The sequence below is a fragment of the Phalacrocorax aristotelis genome, chromosome 12 (genome assembly GCF_949628215.1).
Source record: "Phalacrocorax aristotelis chromosome 12, bGulAri2.1, whole genome shotgun sequence".
NCBI classification, from domain to species: domain Eukaryota; kingdom Metazoa; phylum Chordata; class Aves; order Suliformes; family Phalacrocoracidae; genus Phalacrocorax; species Phalacrocorax aristotelis.
The window spans coordinates 698,120-717,402 of NC_134287.1; the positions used below are offsets into that span (position 1 = coordinate 698,120).

A 19,283-nucleotide genomic window follows, 5' to 3' on the forward strand; every position below is an offset into this window, starting at 1 on the left:
CCCTAAAATTCCTCTGGCTGCGAACAGCGCTACTGAAGTCATGCTAAGGCACCTGTAAATTACCCTTCCACTGCGCTAATAATTTAACTCTGCCCACTGAAGCTGGGAGCTGAGACGGTGAGCGCGGGCTGGTAGCGTGGGTAGAGCATGGCAGCACGTTGTGTGCAGACCACAGCGCAGTCCCCACAGCGGTACACATCTCCACGGCCTGGGACTGTGTCAGTGCAAGAAAGAGCGACCTCCTTCCCTGACAGAATTTATAGCCTTGCCTTTGCACCAGCCCAGGACACAGCCCTCTTTGGCTTTCGCAGAAAAACAGGAGCAGGTGCTGGTGTGCAACGAGTGCCTGGAGTGCTGCAAGGAAATTGGGTGCAGCCCACAAACACCCCATCCCACTGCGGTGGGAGGCAAAAGGGGGAGCGGTATAATGAATCTCCCAGCCCGGGGAGGAGAAGGATCCCTTCTGTTGGATGACATGAGTTTGGGACTAATAACTAAACACAAGAGCGATGTAGTGGGGGAAAGGGGGCAATTAAATATCCTGTCTTTAAATTGTGGCTGGTGCCAATCAGCAAACTCCAGTGACTGCTACAGTAAAAAGTCAATTAACTTCAGTTGATATCTGGCCCGTGGTGTTTGTTGCAGATGCACAGGAGGACCGGCACCTGGGGTAGCAGAGCAAGGGGGCAGGTGGACTGGATCTCCCCTCCTGCCTGGCTTTCTCATGGCAATTGTAGCAGGGCTGTAGCATCCGCTGGCTCTCTGTGGTCTCCCTGGGGCCCTGATCCTGTCGATGGCTGAAGTCCACAGAACTAGGCTGGTTTAACCAGTGGAGCAGAACATTTTCTCCTCACAGTGCTGGAGTCAGCAGAAGTCTGGATGGGAGCGTAATGCAGTGGCTGGTGCTCTCTTAGCAAGCAGAGACCCTATATAGGTTATGGGGCTGTTGGTTCTAGGGAGCTTGTATTGCTTAAACCTAGCCTAGGAGTAATCTCCTACATGATTCCCAAGGCAGCACTCCGGTGAGCGCAGCTATGTCCAGGGCATGCCAGAGCTCTTCCCGCCTGGTCTGCATGCTTAAAGTTCACTCCAGTGGGGTGGCACCACACACCTGCCCGTGTTCGGGCCAGTCCTGCCACCTCCCCCTCACCCCTCTTACCCACAGCCTGCAGCCCCAGCTACCACAAAGGCAGAGTTTTGCATTACGAACACAGAACACACGTTTTAAATAGAGAAAGAAAAAAAAACTGAAAAGAAAAAACCAGCACCCAAACCCACTCTACTCTCTCCCCTCCCCACCCCACCCAAAACATTCCAGCCTTTCCTTTCCTGCCACTCGAGAAGGGGGTTGTTTATTGACATTATGCAAGTGCTGAAATATTTTTCTTTTTCTTCTCTCCCGTCCCCTTTTTCCTCTCTCCCCCTCTCTCCTCCGGGGGTTGCAAAGGTAGTTCGAACTCCTCCAGTCATCTCGGCTTATCAGCCGAAGGAGATGCATTCCTCTGGGCTGCTCCCTTTATAAGTCGCTGCTGGCCGCCCGCCCGCCGCTCGCCAGCCCCCGCCATGCCCCAGCCCGCGCCCCGCTCGCCCGCCGGGGGTCCCGCAGCGGTCCGGGGAGGGCCGGCGGCGATGGCGTCCCCGTCCCCCGCCCGCCCCTGAGGGCGGCCGCTGCCGGGATGTTCAGCTGGCACCGGAGCTTCACCCTGGGAGCGACTGGGAGGAGAGGTGAGTCCCGCCGCCCCGGGGCCAGCCGGGGGCCGCCGCACGCCGCCCCGAGCCCGCCGCCCCCTCCTCCCCCTTGGCGGTACTTAGGACGGGCGCAGCCCTCCCCGCGCCCGGCCCCGCCGGACGGGCGCCCCGCACCGCACCGGCCCCATGCTGCGCTCCCTGCTCTCCGGCTGCCTCTGCCCCCACCCAGGTAAGGTTGCCATAACCCCCCGTCCGGCCACCTCCTGGCCCGGCTCTGGCGGGGGGGTCGGGTGGGAAAGGATCGCGCTTTAGGAATCGATCCGTTTTCCTCTTAAAACGGGTTTCTTTTGCATTTGTACGCGCGGAACGGTTTGGGACCGCGGAACGGTTTGGGACCGCAGAGCGGGAGAGGCGGGAGCGCTGCGGCTCCGGGCGGTCCGTGCGTGAAGGATGGCGACTGCCGACGGTGGGATCAGCGGGCGGGGAAGCGGGGTCGGGCCCGAGCGGGCTCTGGACTCACGGGAGGCAGGTGGGGGCTGCCGTCAGCCTCTCACCGCGCCGACAAGGGATATCGGACCGCTTTCTCGGCTGGTACATCCCCATCCAACAGGGATTCGCCCGAGTTTTAGAGGTTTCTATTTCCTTCCTCCTGCTCTGTGCAGATGAGGTGACCCAGGCACGGAAGGCAGCTATGGACGTGCAGCAGATCACTTCTAACCTTCCAAGTCTGTTCTCAGAACAAACGACGTGGTCCCAGGCAGCCTTTTTGCAGGGACAGTGTGTCTGGTATGTTTTATTCCCGTGCGGCAGGCTTTGAGATCACAACCCCCAGGTAGCCGAATCCCCTTAGCATCCCCCTTTACCCTTCAGCTTGGCTTGTGTCAGCTGTAAGAGAACTGCAGTTTCTGTCTCCATTAATGACTGCACTCAGTTGTTTGCTGGGCACGGAGGTAGCTACAGACAGGGTTTGCCTCAGGCTAAGCCTATTGCGCTGTGCGACAGCAGGATGGTGAAGACGTTGCAAAACAGGGCGTTGGAGTGGTTATTCCTCCTGGACCTACCGTGTGTATGCTGAACTGCCTCCTCAGACTGCTGCAGCACACGCAGCTCCAGTGGAGTCACCAGAGCTGCCACGTCCGTGGGCATCTGCTCAGGCACTCGCTGCTGGGATTGTGCTTCCCAGCGCTCCCGCTCTGGGGCAGCGACTCAGCGCAGCGGGAGCTGCAGCCTCCGAGGTGCCCTAGCAGGTAACTGCTGGGCGCTGTGCTAGCAAAGGCTGCTGAAGCATGTTCTCTGCTTGGGTTTGGTCTGCAGACTGCATTTTTACCCAACGACACAAAGGGCTCTTGAGCAGTGCTGCTGCAAGAGCACTCATCACCACAAGAGGTGGAGAGTGTTTGAAGAGATGCCCTTTTACAGAATGGTGGAAACAGCTTTTTTTTTTAACCCTGCTGGATGTAATTTGACCATGAACTTGTTTCCCCCAGGCTATATGGTGCAAGCCTCCAGGCAGGGTTAAGAGGGGAAAGGAAGGTTGCTCTTCCACATGTTCTTCCTCATCACCCAGACACAGCAGTAGGCATAGGTGGTGTAAGAAACTTTGGTGGGGGAACACACTTATCCCACAGAGCACTGAGAAATAAGAGAGATTCAGCTAGGCTTTCTCCAAATAAGGAACAGGGACAGCACTCCCTAATCACCTCGGCTGGAAAGAAGCACCGGATATTATTTTGTGTTCTGGTTTGGACCCCATCTCTACGCAGAAAGAGCCAAGGATATGCTGTTTCTTGCACGCTTTGCGGCAGGGACTTTAAAGTTGCGTCTTCAAATGCAGCTTAAGATAAACAATATAAACCAAACAAAACTTTTTTTGTTTGTGAGGTTTTTGTTGTTGGGTTTTTTTGGTTGTTGTTTTTGGGGTGTGTGGTTTGTTTTTTTTTTTAAAAAAAGTCAGTAAGAGGGGTATAGGCTGGATCTTCCCTGCCTCCTTGGGTGGGGTGGAGGGCAGTTAGTGCAGAAGTATCAGGGTGGCAGGACCTCTTGTATCAGCAAGTTGTTTGTACTGCAGCTACAGAGCCCTGCATCGCCACCTCCTCCTCCTCCTCATCTCACCAAGGTCCTTGTGTGGCCCCAGCAAGAGCAACAAACCCCAAAATTGTCACCACTGTCCTTGCAGTCATGAAAGATGTCAGACATACTAAAGGGTATGGTTACACCTGCCCACTGCTACCTCATTTGAGAAGCTCTCTGGGGTTTTGCCTAGGGACAGCAATGATTGCACATGAAGAATGGGTTAAAAGTGACTGTTCTGATACGATTCATGAGTTTCTTTGGCTTCAGTTGAAGCACAGGGTCTAATGGCTTTGGTCTGTGGGGCTATTGGACAGTTGTTTATCCAAGCTTATTATAGGCAATAAAACCTGAATTACTACATACCTGTCATCCCTGGGGGGCAAGTTCCATCCTTGTAAAGGGCCTCCTGTGTCCTAGTTCGTTTCTGGCTGAATACTCCCTTGCGATATGAAGCAGCCTGCAAATCAGATGGGCAAGGAAAGATCTCCTAAATTAGACAGTTTTTGCCAAGGTGTGGTATATTTGTTTCCATTGTTTTCATTTTCTGCTCAGACGCATTAGCGAGCTGTGTGCCAAATAATGTTTTACTATTATACAGGGCTGCTCATGAAAGCACCATTTCATTTATTTAAAGTTTTGAACTTTTCTCACGAAAAAGCACACAGGAATTTCCAAGGAGAGGGATTTGCAGGTGCTTGGTGAGAGCTGTCATCTCCCTGACAAATTCTCACAAATAAGCACCGTAGGTGACTGTGGGAGCTGAGCCTCCCCCACCCCAAGGGCGGTTATGTTGCAGAGCAGGGAGGACTTGGGCACAGATAGATCCTTGTGCACCAAAGTTATCCTTGCCCTGGGTTTCCCACTGGGCTGTACATCCAAAAAATAATTTGCAGGGTAAATGCAGTAACAAGTGGGAGAGGCTCTTTAGCTGGCACAAGGTCAAGTGTTGGTCTGAAAACTGGTGACTGCCAGCCTACAGAAGTAGCTGCGATAAACCAGGTGGTCTATGGGGAGCTGCAGTGCCCCGGGACTTTCTCTGCCAGAGGCCACTAATCTATCAGACCTGTCGCTCTGTTGCGAAAACTTCACAGGTCACTTGGAATGACTAGAAGCAAGCTGTAAAAATGTCAAGTGGCCTCTACTTGGCAATCCATTTCCTCTTTAGTTCACCCAACTATATCCATCAGTAAACAATCAATCTCCTCAAATGCCTGAAAAGAGCTATAATTATCTTTTCTGAAATACATGTATTAAAGCAATGAATGCCTCTTCAGTCAGAGTTCTTGAACCCTGTTATCTTTCTCTCAGTATCTATTTTATATGGATTTATTGTTAGCAGCTGCAGCTATGGTGGATCTGTAACGTTTCTGGCCACATTATATTACCAAACTATCATCTGGAGGAACTTTGCGCACTTAAACAATAGAGAGACTGGAGAGCACCCTGGAGCCAAATGAACCAGGAACTTTGTGCTTATTGTTCAAGGACTGTCAGAGATCTCAGCTCTGCATTTGACATTCCAAGCAAATCAAATTGTATATATACTCCCATGAAATCCACATGCATTTCAGTTCCCTAGTTGGATAAATTGAAATTTTGAGAGTTGGGTCTATCATGCAAAGTTACCACATGGGAGCATGTTCCTCTGCAAACATGAATTTTTCAGTCACAATTCCAGTAAAAAAAAAAATAAAAATTTCTATGACAGTGATTTTTCAAGCCTTGACAAATTTCTGCTGTTGTAGACAGAGGTTGTAATTGGCACACTGAAGACACAAGACCTTTCCATAAGCTCCCCATAGAAATTCCTAGGCTCACGATTGCCATAATTGTTTAGGAGAAGCCCTTGCTCAGACTGGGCAACCCAAGATACAGCAGCATGCTCATGACTAGCCTTGCTTGGAAGGTGCTGGGAAGGCAGATCACCTGCAGAAGCTTGGTGCCACGCAGCAGCCATGCCATCGCCAGGACTGGCATCAACAGGCCTGTACAGCGCCGGGAAGCGGGGAGACCCTCACCCCATGGAAGTCCATGGTGAAGCTCTGTGGAGACAGGCTTCCCTCCTAGAGGGTTAATCGGTAGCAGTCGCTGGGTTTTTCTGGGTGGGCACTGTTTGTTGGGTTGTTTTGTTCTAGATTTTTTCTCCTTTTTTTTTTTTTGTCAGCATAAGAGTAATCCAGTTCCTCTAAGTATTGGGGTTCTGGCCATGCAAGGACTCCCTGTGCCCACAGGGCTATGCAAGGGACAGCCATTATCTAGCTAGGAAAGTAACACAGCTCCTGCGTGCTCAGCGTGGGGGCCAGCTCATGGGCTAGCGCTGAGAAGGAGGTGCCAGCACAGCCCCACCACCCAGCCCGACCCCATGGCCCATACTGGAGAAGAGTCAGCAGCAAAAAATGCCTATTGTTTCAGAAAGGAAGTGATCCCTTGTCTTGTAAATGCTGGGAAATCGAGACCTCACTGCGGTGAGAAAAAAAAAAAAAAAAAAGAGTTCCCCTCTTTGCAGTGAAAGGGAAATACCCCCTGAGCTGTGCTGCCAGCAGCCTCAGAGAACGGGTCACAGCGAGAGGACTAAAGGGAGACTTTTTGTAAAGGAAGGAAGGAAAATGAGGGAATGCAAGGACTGAATGGGAGAGGCAGCCTTTCATTTCTAGGACACGAGTTTGTCTCCAGCTCACTAGTCGCTGCTGCCTAATGATTCTTCAAAAGCTGATGAACATTTCTTAGTCTGTTATTCGGAGGCCGCAGCCCTGTCATAGAACCTGTGTGCATGGCACAGGATTTAATCCTTGGCACAGCTAGAGCTAGAGAGGAGTTACTAGGCAGGCTGCGCAGGTCCTCTGCGGGATGCTGAAAAACGTTTTCTGGGGCTTCACATGCATAAGAAGGATGTGGAACTGCTGGAGCAAGTCCAGCGGAGAGCTACCAGGATGATCAGGGGCTGGAGCATCTCCCTCGTGAGGAAAGGCTGAGAGACCTGGGTCTGTTCAGCCTGGAGAAGAGAAGGCTGAGAGGGGATCTCATCAATACCTATAAATATTTAAACAGTGGGTGTCAGGATGATGGGACGAGGCTCTTTTCAGTGGTGCCCAACGCCAGGCCAAGGGGCAACGGGCACAAGCTGGAACACGGGAGGTTCCACCTGAACATGAGGACAAACCCCTTCCCTGTGCGGGTGCCAGAGCAGGGGCACAGGCTGCCCAGAGAGGCTGTGGGGTCCCTTCCCTGGAGACATTCACACCCTGCCTGGACGCGGTCCTGTGCCCCCTGCTCTGGGGGTGCCTGCTCCAGCAGGGGTGGGACGGGGTGAGCTCCAGGGGTCCCTTCCAACCCCCGCCTGTCTGGGATTCTGTGATCTTGCTCCTGTGCTCAGGGCTAAGAGCAGCAGTAGGAATGATGGGGTTGGACTTTGGTCTTCCTTTGCAGGGCAGCTGCGCTAAATCCCTGCTACTCCAGCAACCCAGGTCATTGGTGATGCCCTTTGTTTCCGGTGCTTTGTTCCTGTGACACACTACAGCTGGAAACTACTGGTCTTACGGACTTAAATCTAGAGGGTGTTGCAAGTCTTGCGGCAGACAGGAGTGGGGAGAGGAATAGGCACTCTGAGCATCTCTGGACCGCTCACCTCGTGCCTCTGCCTGGGACCGCCACCCTGCCAACACTGCCCACCGTGGACGTGTTCACTGTGCACATGAACCTTGCAGCAGCTCTGGAGACAAGCAGAGGGCTGCGATGGCTCTAACACTGCTGTCATTTGTAACACAGCAGCAGATGCAGCGAGCAAAGATTTGGCTCCAGTGGTGCCAGTTGTTGTGCACATGTTTAACAGAGACTCTCCCCGTGCCAAGCAGCCTACAAATCAGGATGAACATTTTGAGAAGATGAGTGGGCACACACCAGAAGGGAGGAGAGCAGCACAGGGCAGCACTTACGGTATAGCCCTATACTGCCACCAGCTGCACTCATCCCACTGCCAGCCTGGCCTCTTCCCACCATCAGGACTTAGGTTAGCCACATGCATCAGATCATGCGCTGACACTTGAGTCAGCGCATCAGAGGCCAAGGACCCCTCTCAGGAATGTAGCAGAGCCTAACAGGGCTTGCGCTGAAGGAATTGCCAGTGAAACGTGGCTGTGAGCGACAGGCGTAGATGCAAAAAGTTAAAAACTGGTCCTGGGTTTCAATGCTTTGGAGCACAGGGATCGGAATACAGACTTTGGCTTGGTTTACTAGAAAGGATTTGCAGGAATTACGACTGGGAATGCCTGAGAGTTTTGCCTGGGCAGTTGTAAGTTTGCCTGTAAGTTGCCTGCATACAACTTACTTGGGATAAAGAAACTGCTTGAAAGCAATTCCACATTTAGATATCCACCCTCTTTCCCCGAGTCAGAAATCTGTACATTAATTCACTAGGCTGTGCCCTGGCAGCTGCTAGTTATTATGTAACAGGAAAAATACACTTGGACTTAAAACTCCAAGGAAATGAAAGCCTTGGGACAGCAGCTGATCGGAGAGTACTCACCTCTCAAGGATTCGAGCCTCTCTGCTAGGCCTTGCTAACTGCCAGCAGAGAAGTATCCTAGAAAGCAGTTTGGAGACGAAGCAAAGCAAAGTTCTAGAGACTTAGCTGGGACACATAAATTCCTGTCGCTCCCTACTAATCACCTTCAGATATTAGCTAGTTCACTGTTACCACCTCCCCATGAGATGGGAAGTCGTCTTAAGTCTCCAACTGTAGAGACACAACTCCAGCAGCTCGCCCAGGGTTACACATAACCAGTCACTGGCAGTTACAGGCTTATGGCACAGCCCAGGGAACCCTGTTTAGCTCTAGTCTGATTACAGAGCCATATAACCCTTTGAGAGGTCTGCTAGGCAAGTAGCACAAATTAACCTGAGACAGCGTTTGGCCTGGGCATATGTTGCCAAAGATGCTGCAGGAAACTATACAGATTGCTAAGCCCACATACACACAACTCCATACCCTCCCCTGCTGCCATACCAGAGTCCCAGCCAGCTGCCTGAAAGCAGCATCTCTTGGTACCTTACCCCCACCCCAGAAGGGGTGTGGAAAAACTAATCCAGGGGAAAGGAAACAAAAAACAACAACAAAATCTTGGCCAATTTCCCAGGAGCAGCAGTGTCAAACCTGGCTGGCTTCCAGCACAAGTAAACACATCTTACCAGCCTTAATGCTGCTGTTCAGTTCTCTGAAGGTCTTCGCGCCTCCCTTCAGAAGGCACCGCGCTGGGCCCGTGCCGCACGCTCCCTCCGGCACCAGGCAGCCTGCTTTGCTCTGGGTCCCCGGTGTTGTTGCACAAAGCACTTACAGGCCAAGCCCTCAGCCAGAATTAACCGACCCAACTCTGTTAGGGGCCCTGGTAATGAGCTAATTTATAGCAGCTGAGGGTCTGGCTCACTTTTTTATTTTTTGTTTGGGACTGCACAGCTGAGCTTTAATTGCACCATTCTGGTGTTTGCTGGCAATGTGCTTGAAAGAACTGAGCATTTTTGTGTGTCTCTTTCAAGATCTGTAGCAGAAACAATCTGCTTGTTGGAAGCCCCATGGTTTAGTTTTCATAACCCGGTTAACAGAAAGGAAGAAGAGACTATTCCCTCAGTGAGGCGCAGCAAGAAAAACTTGAGTTTCAGGCCACCTCCTTAACCATGAGAGATCTCTCTACTGTACCACAGATGACCTCGTTGACCACGGGAAAGTGTCACCGAATGAATGAGAACGAGATGCCCAAGTGCATTGCAAAATCCTGCCATCCTTTGCATCCATTCTGAACTTGAGATGGGGAGGTGATAATGTTTTGCATCATCACAAGGAGTTGGAGGGATAAATCAGAAATGCCTAAACACTGTGGTTACTAGGACCTGCCAGTGCCGAGACCAGTGGTTTGCAGCCTAGAACAGATAAACAAGAAATTGTGAAACCATTGCGTGTTGCTAGTGACCACAGGATGGGGAGGGCAAAAGACCATGTTGTCCACAGCACAGACCTTTCCCAGCACTGGAGCTGTTGGCATCGAGGGGTCCCTCACACAGGGGGTCAGAGATTTCATCTCCTTTTTAACTTTTTTCTACCCTAGCCAAACTTTCTGGTACACATTGTAGCTTTTGTAGTCATAAAAAATATGAATTAAAGCATCTGACATCTCCTTCTGTAAGCAGCAAGACCTCATTTTAATATGCTGCTTCTGATTTCAGACAAAGAAATATTTATGTAGGCCAGGGTGAAACCGGTTGAGCGAGAAAAAAAGGGGCAGATTGAAAGGCACTGAGAGAATCTCCAAAGGAAACAAATGCATGATTAGTAAGTGTCAGCAATCAGAGTCTGTGGGAAGGGACTACCATTGCATATAGTAATTTCTGGTAAGAGTGATAGCTGTATGATTTTTTTCTTAAAAAGAAAGTGCAGCAATGCTGTAAGCACTACCTGCCCAAGTAAGTCCATCAGATGGGATTATTTATCACTGACAGCCCTTTTGAAAATCCAGTGTAAAATATTAAACTTATGGCTGCCTATGGACAGTAAAGGGCATGTATCAGTGCTATGCCAGGAAAGTCTCAAGGTCAAATAGAAGGAATTGAAATAAAATAGAGAATTATTCATGTAATAGCTAGCTTGGCCTTAATGAGTAAAAGTCTCCCTTGTCTGTGGACATTGCAGAAAGCAAGCTGGAGGAGGGAAGGCTGGAAAACAGGTTCTTTCTGAAACAGGGGGGTTTTGGGTTACTGTGTAGGAGGGCTGCACGGTAGAGCTCTCCCCACTCTACCACTAGGGAGGGGTTCCAGGCTTCTCTGCCTACTTAGGGAAGGGGTGGTTACATTACCAGGAGTGAGTTTGTGAAGCAGCTGCTGGTTTGATGTCAGGCAAAAAGGAAGGAAGTAAGAGCGGGAATGAATGGAAATGAAGTAGGAAGTAAGATATCCTGAAAAGTGTATGCATTGTAGCCCTCCGAGGTGCTCTAGGTCAGGCACTAATAAGAGAAAGGGTACCAGAGAAACTGAAGTTTTGTACTGCAGCAATTCCTGGTCCCAAATTCATGAACAGATAGATATGGAGCTGAGATTTACAGTTTGCTAAAGGGCCGGTGCAGAGCTTTCACACTGGCTTGCATCACAATGTGAACCAGAAGTCTGCACTGTGAAATGTTAGATACAGGAAAACAGTAAGAAAACCTGGGGGCAGATCTACAACTCCTGTAGATCAACCTTTCATCTAGAGACTGTTCTACCACATTACCGTGTGAAATAGTTGTTATGTGAAAACAAGTCGTCTTTGTCCATGTGCAAAAACCTCATGAACAAAGCCCGCCTCCATATCCTTTCCCTTCACAAAGAAGGTAAGAGTTCATTTAAAGAAATTACTTCATACCTAAAATCCTAGAGGGAGTGCAAAGATCTACAGTGCCTCGTTTGCTTTTCCTATCAGTACTTGCTTTTCGTCACCTGTGTGTGGCAGAGAATGCTGCAGAGAATACCGATCGGTTTGCAAATTGCTTGTTGCAATCCCAAATTCGCTTCAGTCTACAGAAAGACAGATTTGGTTTTACCCTTTTTTCTGCTGGTTCAGAATACACTTAATCAGAGGAAATATTTTAGCCTTAATTTATGTCTGTCATGCTGAAAGAACATACACTTCTCTATGTCTGTGTGCAGGTAATCACTAAAAAGTTACCTGGCTACATGTGTTGTTTTCTACCTATCTACTAAATCAGAACCCTGTGTGCATTTATGACTCCCCCTGAAGGATGCCAGGTCTACGAAACACAACAACTCTGTTGTAGCAAAGCCTACAAGAAAGCTTCGTATATAGCTCAAGAAAAACAAATTAGGGGTGCCCCCCTCTACCAGCTTACTATAGACAGTTTTACATTTCACAGCCCTCAGGGGATGCACTCTACACGGAGTTTTGTTGCCTCTTGTGACCTCCTACTTGTTCTCTTTTAAGCAGGTAAGAAGAGCCCACCTGCTGAGGACAAAGTCGTGCTAACCCATATGAAGATACTGAGCAATGAAGGAATTCAAAACCCAGGTTTAATCCCAGAGGCTCTGGCTGACACAGCCTGCACAGAAGGGTCCCATCTCCCCAGCACCAGCCTCCCCCCGGACTGCCAGGGAAGTCCGAATGCAGCAGCCGCACCGGCAGATCCAGACTACGTAGATGCCCTGGCAAGCACAGACTATGTAGCCACACTGCCTGACCTCAGCGCTTTTGAGTCCAAGTGCCGCCTTCACAGATTCTCCAAATTTGAATCCGAGGATTCGGGGGTTGAATTGCCAAGTGGGGCTAATTCTCCATCAACGCCTACGGGTTCAGAGAAGAGCTTTGTGCTTCACAGCAGAGACTCATTTTGTGACTCAGGTGTGCTTAGCACCTCTTCTTCTCCAGAAATTGACCATCTGATAATGAGAACATGTCCAGAGCATGCCAGAGAAGCCAGCCACCAAGATCCAGAGAGCGAAAAGCAAGCTGAGTACTTCAGCCAGGAGGCAGATGCTGTGCAGGGCCCTACAGCTTCCCCTGAAGACTTCAGTGTCCCTCAGGAAGAAAGTCCTGATGAACATTTTGACCAGAGCAAAAGGCAGTCTCTGGAAAAGGAACCTACCCCAGAGAGGGAACTTCCCAGGGAAAGCACTCTTCCCGCCCCAGGTCCCATAGAAGAGCAAAAGACAATTGGCGACAATTTCCCAGAGAAGTTTGGTAGCATGCAAGACCTTCAGCTCTGTGGACATCAGCTGAAGAAGTACCCCACAAGTGACAGTCTGGATGAATACATGGATGAATGCTGTAGACTGAGTGAGGTAAGTAATACCTAAGCTGAGCCTCAGAGCCAGGCCTGTCCAAATACCTCAGTCAGGGTTCAAGTCCTGTTGTTTGTCATGAACTAGGACACATCTGATTGAGTTAGAAAATCTCCCCTGAAACTGTCGTAAGCAGCAAATCATGGTAACTGATTTTTTAAGAGCTCTTTTCACAGCAGTGAAATTCCGAAGTAATTGACATATATTGGGTCTGGGGAAGGATGACTAATGGCTCATGCAGATCTGATATTTCAAAAAGCCCTAGATTAGAGAATGGACTTGATTCTGGTCTTAAAGTGAAGATTGTGAAGTTAGTCATCATCCTCTGATCACATGGGATGGGGATCGGAACATAGTTTCTTTTTCAAGGTCAGGTTATTCCTGTTCCTGGGAGCAGCTGGACTGCTGTTGGGGTGCCGAAATTTGGAGAGAACTTGTCTAAGGGGTAGTTCGTTCCTGTCCAGGCCCATCCTGTCCTACTGAGCCAGCTCGCTCAAATAATGAGGGAGCAGGGAGCTAATGAACAAATACAAATTTTTGTTGGCCTGGAGATGAGGATCCCATTTTAACTTGCCAGCACAGCTCTGATGGACCAAACTGCAAAGACATGATTTCAGCAGCTTGTCCCACTCCAGACCCCGCTTTTTCCCCCTTGTGCCTTCCCACTGTGCCACTGACAGGACTAAAAAAGCCCTTCTGTGCACCTTCTCCCGTAGTGGATGCTGGCACGCGCTCCACCCAGTGCTTCCCCTGAAGCCCTGTGCTGCCCACCTGCAGGCAGATTACTGCCTTGCCTGCCTGCTGCAGTGGCTTCCAAGAACCAGCAAAAAAAGAGAACTAACTGGGGAGCTGATTCTTGGCAGAGACAGACCAAGGAGCCCCAAGAGCAAAGGGCAAGGAGAAGGGCAGGTTAGGTGAAGAGGGTCACATAGACACACCAAAAACATGAAGTGGTGCATAAAGGTGGGGTTTTTTTCGGGGCGTTCATTGCAGTAATAGGGATGAATTAGAACAGGAGACAGCTGGGAGGAACCCAAGTCACACGTGCTGTGTGCTGTGCGTATAATTTCGCCATGACCTCTCTGCCCGGGCCCGGAACCACCAGGCAATGGCCTTCCTCTCCAGCATGCCGAACCTTCCTGAGCAGTGAGGAAGGTCAGAGATGGCCCATCTCCATTAATATTGCATTTCAAGGCAGTACAAGCAACATACAATCCAGCTGAGCAGTTTCTTCCTCCCCAGAGCTGCCCCACACATGGCAGAAGACAAGATGTCTATTTTGTATGGTTCCGAAACAGTCAGCGACCTGTCCTTTTGGCAGAGAGTTCAAAAAGGGACTGGAGCAGGAGGGTTTGACCACAGGGAGACTTTATAAAAAGTTACCTAAGTTATCTGTTGCACTCCGGAGGGTTTGCAGCCAGCTTGGTCTTGTCCGACAGCTCTGGCTGCCCGTGAAATTCCTTTAAACCCTTTGTGAAATGGAGCCTCAGTTTCCCAAAGCAGAGCATTTAAATAAACGAGACTAAATTAGAAAGAAGCTGAAGAGGAAATTAAGCTCTTGGTGGCTTATGTCCACTCCTTTTTAATATCCTCACTGGCCGAGTGCTAAAGCTCTGTACCCCAGAGCACTTTTCTTTGTTTATTTTTCAAGCTATATACAGCTGTGACCTGGATGCTGAGGAAGTTTGCCCCTCTTCACAGAGTACCTCCAGGCTGCTGTATCTCAAAAGCAGCGCTCTTCAAACTCCTGGGCTGCCAGGTAGCACCCAAGCAGACCGGGGCAACAAGCGCCCACGGCTGCTGCGCAGCCCTGCGGCTGTTGCCGTGCTGGGTGCCTCGGAGCCCGGGGACAGCCTCCTGCAGTGCAGAGACTTCTGCCTTCGCCAGACCTGCAGAAGGTTGACCTGTCCTCGCTTCCTTCAGCAGAGGCAGGACAGAGCGAGACCCGCTCAGAAAGGATGTCCAGATGATAATCTGCCCGTACACCTGATGTATGCAGGTTCACCCCAGCTGAGGCTCTGCTCCAGGCTTACTCTGTGGTTTTCACGTTTGCCTGTAACCTGTCCAAAACACAACATGGTACTTAGAAGCCAATCTCCTGTCTGCTCTGAGGTTGTCTCAGGGACTCAGATACCCTGGAAATGCATTCAGTATTGTCTGAAAGATAGCCGGCCCCAGAATATAGCCACTCTGCTTGGCAAAGAACACGGCAAAGCAAATTGTTCCATGGAATCCATTCCTGCTGCCTTAAATTCGTGTTGCTACAAGCCAGTATAAGCACTTTTGCACCTTTATTTAATGCCAGGTGAAGCATTATTTAATTATAGGTGACCAACTTCCTCAGTTCTGTTGCTGGTTTTGGGAATACAGCTTTCAAGTACCAGGCGAGCAGTTGCGGCTCCCGGGCCCAGCTGGCTGTGGCAAAGGTGACAGCACTGTGGCTGCCGGCGCACTGCAGCCGAGCGAGGATTCCTGTGCTGGGTGAGGATGTGCCTTGATGTCCTCCCAGCCTCCGTCACTGCCGAGGCCACTGCCAAGAGAACAGGAAGGAGAATGCTGAAAAAGAGAGACTGGAAATGCCCAAATGGTTTGACTGTTTGGATTCATTTGGTGAATGCCTTTGGCTGAAAATATACATCAAATCATTTCAGTCTGGCATTTCTTAAACAAAGTGTTCTGATCTTTTGTTTTGAATTGTCGTTATTTTGAAATCTGCCTACATTTAGAAAGATGAAAGAAAGTGGAAGCTGTCAAACAACAAGTGAAAGAACTTTGAAGGCTAAATAAAAGCATTTCCTTTTAAGCCAAATTAAATGTTTGGGGTCAGTTTGAAGATACATAGCATTTGATGCTTTTGCTTTGCAAACACTTCCTCACACTCTATAAAGTTTATGTCTCAAGTCAGCCCATACCCTTAGAAGAAGAGAGAGGGTGGGAGCATTGTCGTCATTAAATGAAAAAAAAAAACCATTATTCACACCGTGCTAATTATCCTGGGCCAAAGCAGTCAAAACACTTCTCTGCAAAGAGAGGTACGGTTCAGGCATAGCCTGTGCGTGCTGCATGGAGGAAACCAGATGCTATCAGCAAGCACAGCCCCTCCTGGACAGCAGGGTGGAGCTGTCAGAAACCTACAGCACGATCCCTCTCTTTCCTGTTATTCACAAGCCTTTTGGTGCTGTCAGCTTCCAGTGACAAATGCTTCCCGCTCAGCTTGTGGCGTCACTAATCAGTTGCTCCAAGCCTATGATGGAAGGTTTGTAATTGCGTTCCTTGGCTGTGGTGCAGTAACCATACAGCCTCCATACCGGCCATGCTAATGCAGCAGAAGCAGCCAGTGAGGGACTTATGGGAGGATGGAGCATGGTATAACTCAAAACTATCCACAAGAAAAAGCGAAGAGCATCGTATGAAGTGCAGAACCCTAAGTCACTGCAAGAAACATCAGCGAGCTCTTGTCCGAATGAAGAAGAGCTTTGCCTGCAAGGTTAGTCCTGCCCATCAGCTTTGGCTCCTGCTGCCAGGTCCAGCCCGGGGCACTTTGCTTGAGCCCAGCTGAAGACGAGCCCATCGCACGCCTCAAAGTAACAGATAATGGCTGAAGTGAGGCAGGACAAAGTGCTGATTAGCTGATCAGAAATGCAGATTTTGACGATAACTCATTAGACAAGAGGCTTGAAAACAATTGTCTTTTTTGCAACTCCCAGTGAACTGCAAACCCTTATAGTGCTCAGCTGCTGCAGCGAGCACGCTGTTACACGTGCACAGAAACGGAGGGATTGGCTCCCACCTCTGCCACTCCGGTGGCTTCAGAGGGAAAAAATGCAATTTTTACACCAGTCAAAATACTGACTGGAGGCCTTTATATTGGTAGTCAAATATAGACTATTTATAGCCAAAATATTGACTGGAGGGCTTTATAAGCCAAAGTTCTCAGGGCAGATTCTGATCCTGTATTTTTAAGCTTCCTAAGAAATCTGTGGACCAGCACAAATGTGATATTACCAGCTGAGCAGGGCTACATGTACTGAAAAATCTGTCCCCAAAACTTAGTCAGGTGAGCACTCACCAGGGCAGAGCTCTCTTTTTTAGTTACATGGGTATAAAGTCAATGTAGTGCACCTTAACTCTGCAGGGTCAAAACCGTAATGGGAGTAACTCGGCAGCGTATAGCTGAGAGCCTTGGATTACTTTTCTTCCAGCTGAGGGGCTGCCTCAGGCTGATGTACCTGAAAGCAAAATCTGGCACCTATTTATACGTTATGTTGGTTGATGGGAAGCTCAACATGACCCAGCAATACGTGCTCACAGCCCAGAAAGCCAACCATCTCCTGAGCTGCAACAAAAGAAATGTGACCAGCAGGTCAAGGGAGGCGATTCTCCCCCGCTGTTCCAGTCTCATGAGACGCCACATGGAGTGCTGCCTCCGGCTCTGCGGCCCCCAGCGTAAGAAGGACATGGACCTGTTCAAGCAAGTCAGTTGGGATTGGTGCACCTCTCCTGTGAAGACAGGCCGAGAGAGTGGGGGTTGTTCAGCCTGGAGAAGGGGTGACCTTGTAGCATCCTTCAGTACCTGAAGGGGCCCTGTGAGAAAGTTCCAGAGGGACCTTTTACAAGGGCATGTAGGGATAGGACATGGGGTAATGGCTTTAAACTGAAAGAGGGTAGATTTACGTTAGATATAAGGAAGAGATTCTTCACTATGAGGGTGGTGAGGCACTGGCACAGGTTGCCCAGAGAAGCTGTGGATGCCCCATCCCTGGAAGTGTTCAAGGCCAGGTTGGACAGGGCTCTGAGCAACCTGGTCTCATGGAAGGTGTCCCTGCCCGTGGCATGAGGGTTGGAACTCTGTGATCTTAAAGGTCTTTTCCAACCCAAACCATTCTATGATTATGTCATTACTTCTGTAGTGCAACTTGAACCATCTGATTAATAAATTATGCTTGTCTGATCCTCTGCATCTTCACCCTCAGAAAAGTAGACAAGATGGTTTTCCTTCTTCATAGGTTTCATCAGCTCAAAAATGGGCACACGCCTTTTGTTCCAATACTGTTTGACAGTCCCCATGTAGGAAATGGGAAAAATGTCAGTCCCGTTAGGTGAATGTTTTAGGAAGCTTCCGCTGGGAGGACAGACTGGAAGAGACTCATCGTGAAAAATGTTTGCAGTTTTCCTGTGGTTGCTCACCCTCCACCGTTAGCATAAAAGTCTCTCACAGGTGCTGAGAGGGAGATATTTAGACCATAATGTGACAGAGCGGGTTCTATGCTGCACTTGGCATGACCAGAAGATAGGGCTGTTTAGGTACTTCCAGTCTATAGAAAAGAAGGTCCTGGAGGGTCCCTAGAGATGCCTTCCCTGAGCAATTGTTTTGGGGGCAACCAGCTAAATTACACAAATCTTCTGTATTGAATGTCTGCCATATCTGCACAGTCCTGATGCTAATGGGCCTGTGGCAGGGAAAGCAAGGTGAAGCATCCTCCTTAAAAGCTTTTAACCTTGCATGCTGACCAGAGGTGTCTGGCCCTGCAGGGATGGGCAGGCTCTGCCTGATTTGCCTTTTGCTCATTTGCGCTTGCTGGGATCACCTCAATAAAATGCAAATTAATTTCCCATTAATTAGCCCAAAATGCCTGCCCTGAGCAGCCTCTGAAGGATGGCTGTGAAATAGGGGCCTCCAGCGTATTGAGTTCAACCTTCAGTCTGGTTTAGGTCCTCCACAGGAATAAATCCACCTTGCCCCAAGACCTGGAGCAACTGCTCTACACCTTTTCCCTCTCATTTTTTGGGGAACCTGTGTTTTTCTCAGGAGCCGGCTCTCTCTAACTTTTGCTAAAAGGCAGATTTTCTCCATGCCCGCCCAAAACATAACTTTGCTTTCATACCTTCAGACCTAGGCACAGAGCACTGCAAATCAGGGCCATCTTCTCTTCTCCTGCCCTTTTTGCCCTATGAAACCAGCAGCCGCAAACACAAAGCAGGACCTTCGAGTATTGAGCACTGGACAAATATTGGAACAAAAAGAGGCTCCCTGCCTGAAGGAGGTGACAGTCAAATGCTTCACGCTCTCTCCCCAATCCTGAGGTTACAGCCAAATATTTTACTTTATCCTCTTTTCCAAGAGCTCCTCTGTCCCTTGTAGTCTTCCCTTGTGTTTCTACAGCTGTAAATGGGGTTGGATTTGGCTCACTGTCTCCATAGGGCACTACAGACTTGCGGTCAGTCACTGCAACAGAAAACTGGAAGAAAGGAGAATTGTTAAATTTGCAAAAAGATGGTACAGAGTGGCAGAAAGCCTACAATTTCAGGCAGAATAAGGAACTTTTGATTACCCATTTTGGGACAGCTTAAAAAAAAACCCCAGATTTTCAGAAGCTAATACTCATGCACCTTCTGAAAATCATGCTTCTGAAGCTGGGCACCCCAAAATCCCTAGCTGTTTTCAGATATTTTAGTCATAGTGCGTTTGAGTCAAGCTTTTTCCAGCAGGCACTACGTGGGCTTTGGTCTCCCTGTGGGTCCTGGGGCTGCGCCCCTTCCCACTGCACAGACTTGCTAAGGACTTTTATGGCTGAGTAACCTTTGTCTTGCCACCACTTCTGCAGGCTCTGCCCGAGAGGAACATAAAAATCATGAATGTGAATGACTGGTTGGCTTGGAGTCATCACAATTTTTTATGATTTCATGTGACCTCTGTCCCAACCTCA

At 49.5% G+C, this 19,283-nt stretch overlaps 1 protein-coding gene and 1 long non-coding RNA gene across 6 annotated transcripts in view; one reads left to right on the forward strand and one right to left on the reverse strand.

The window, feature by feature from the left end:
- LOC142063717 (uncharacterized) overlaps positions 1-9,112 on the reverse strand; it is a 32,243-nt gene extending 23,131 nt beyond the window's left edge. Inside the window, exons 1-2 of one of the 2 annotated variants that reach the window (XR_012662843.1) lie at positions 8,947-9,112; positions 4,126-4,219 (exon numbers count right to left, since the gene is read on the reverse strand). This is a non-coding gene — a long non-coding RNA (uncharacterized LOC142063717). Of the gene's footprint in view, positions 1-2,750; positions 3,057-4,125; positions 4,220-8,946 lie in introns of those variants that run through there. The other variant, XR_012662844.1, reaches the window with a different exon arrangement.
- Positions 1,354-19,283, forward strand: part of LOC142063714 (uncharacterized) — a 33,415-nt gene continuing 15,485 nt past the window's right edge. Inside the window, exons 1-2 of one of the 4 annotated variants that reach the window (XM_075107755.1) lie at positions 1,354-1,725; positions 11,723-12,576. In XM_075107755.1, coding sequence (XP_074963856.1) covers positions 1,677-1,725; positions 11,723-12,576 — 903 coding nt within the window. In that variant the 5' untranslated portion in view covers positions 1,354-1,676. Of the gene's footprint in view, positions 1,919-11,722; positions 12,577-19,283 lie in introns of all 4 variants that reach the window. The other 3 variants (XM_075107757.1, XM_075107758.1, XM_075107756.1) reach the window with 3 other exon arrangements.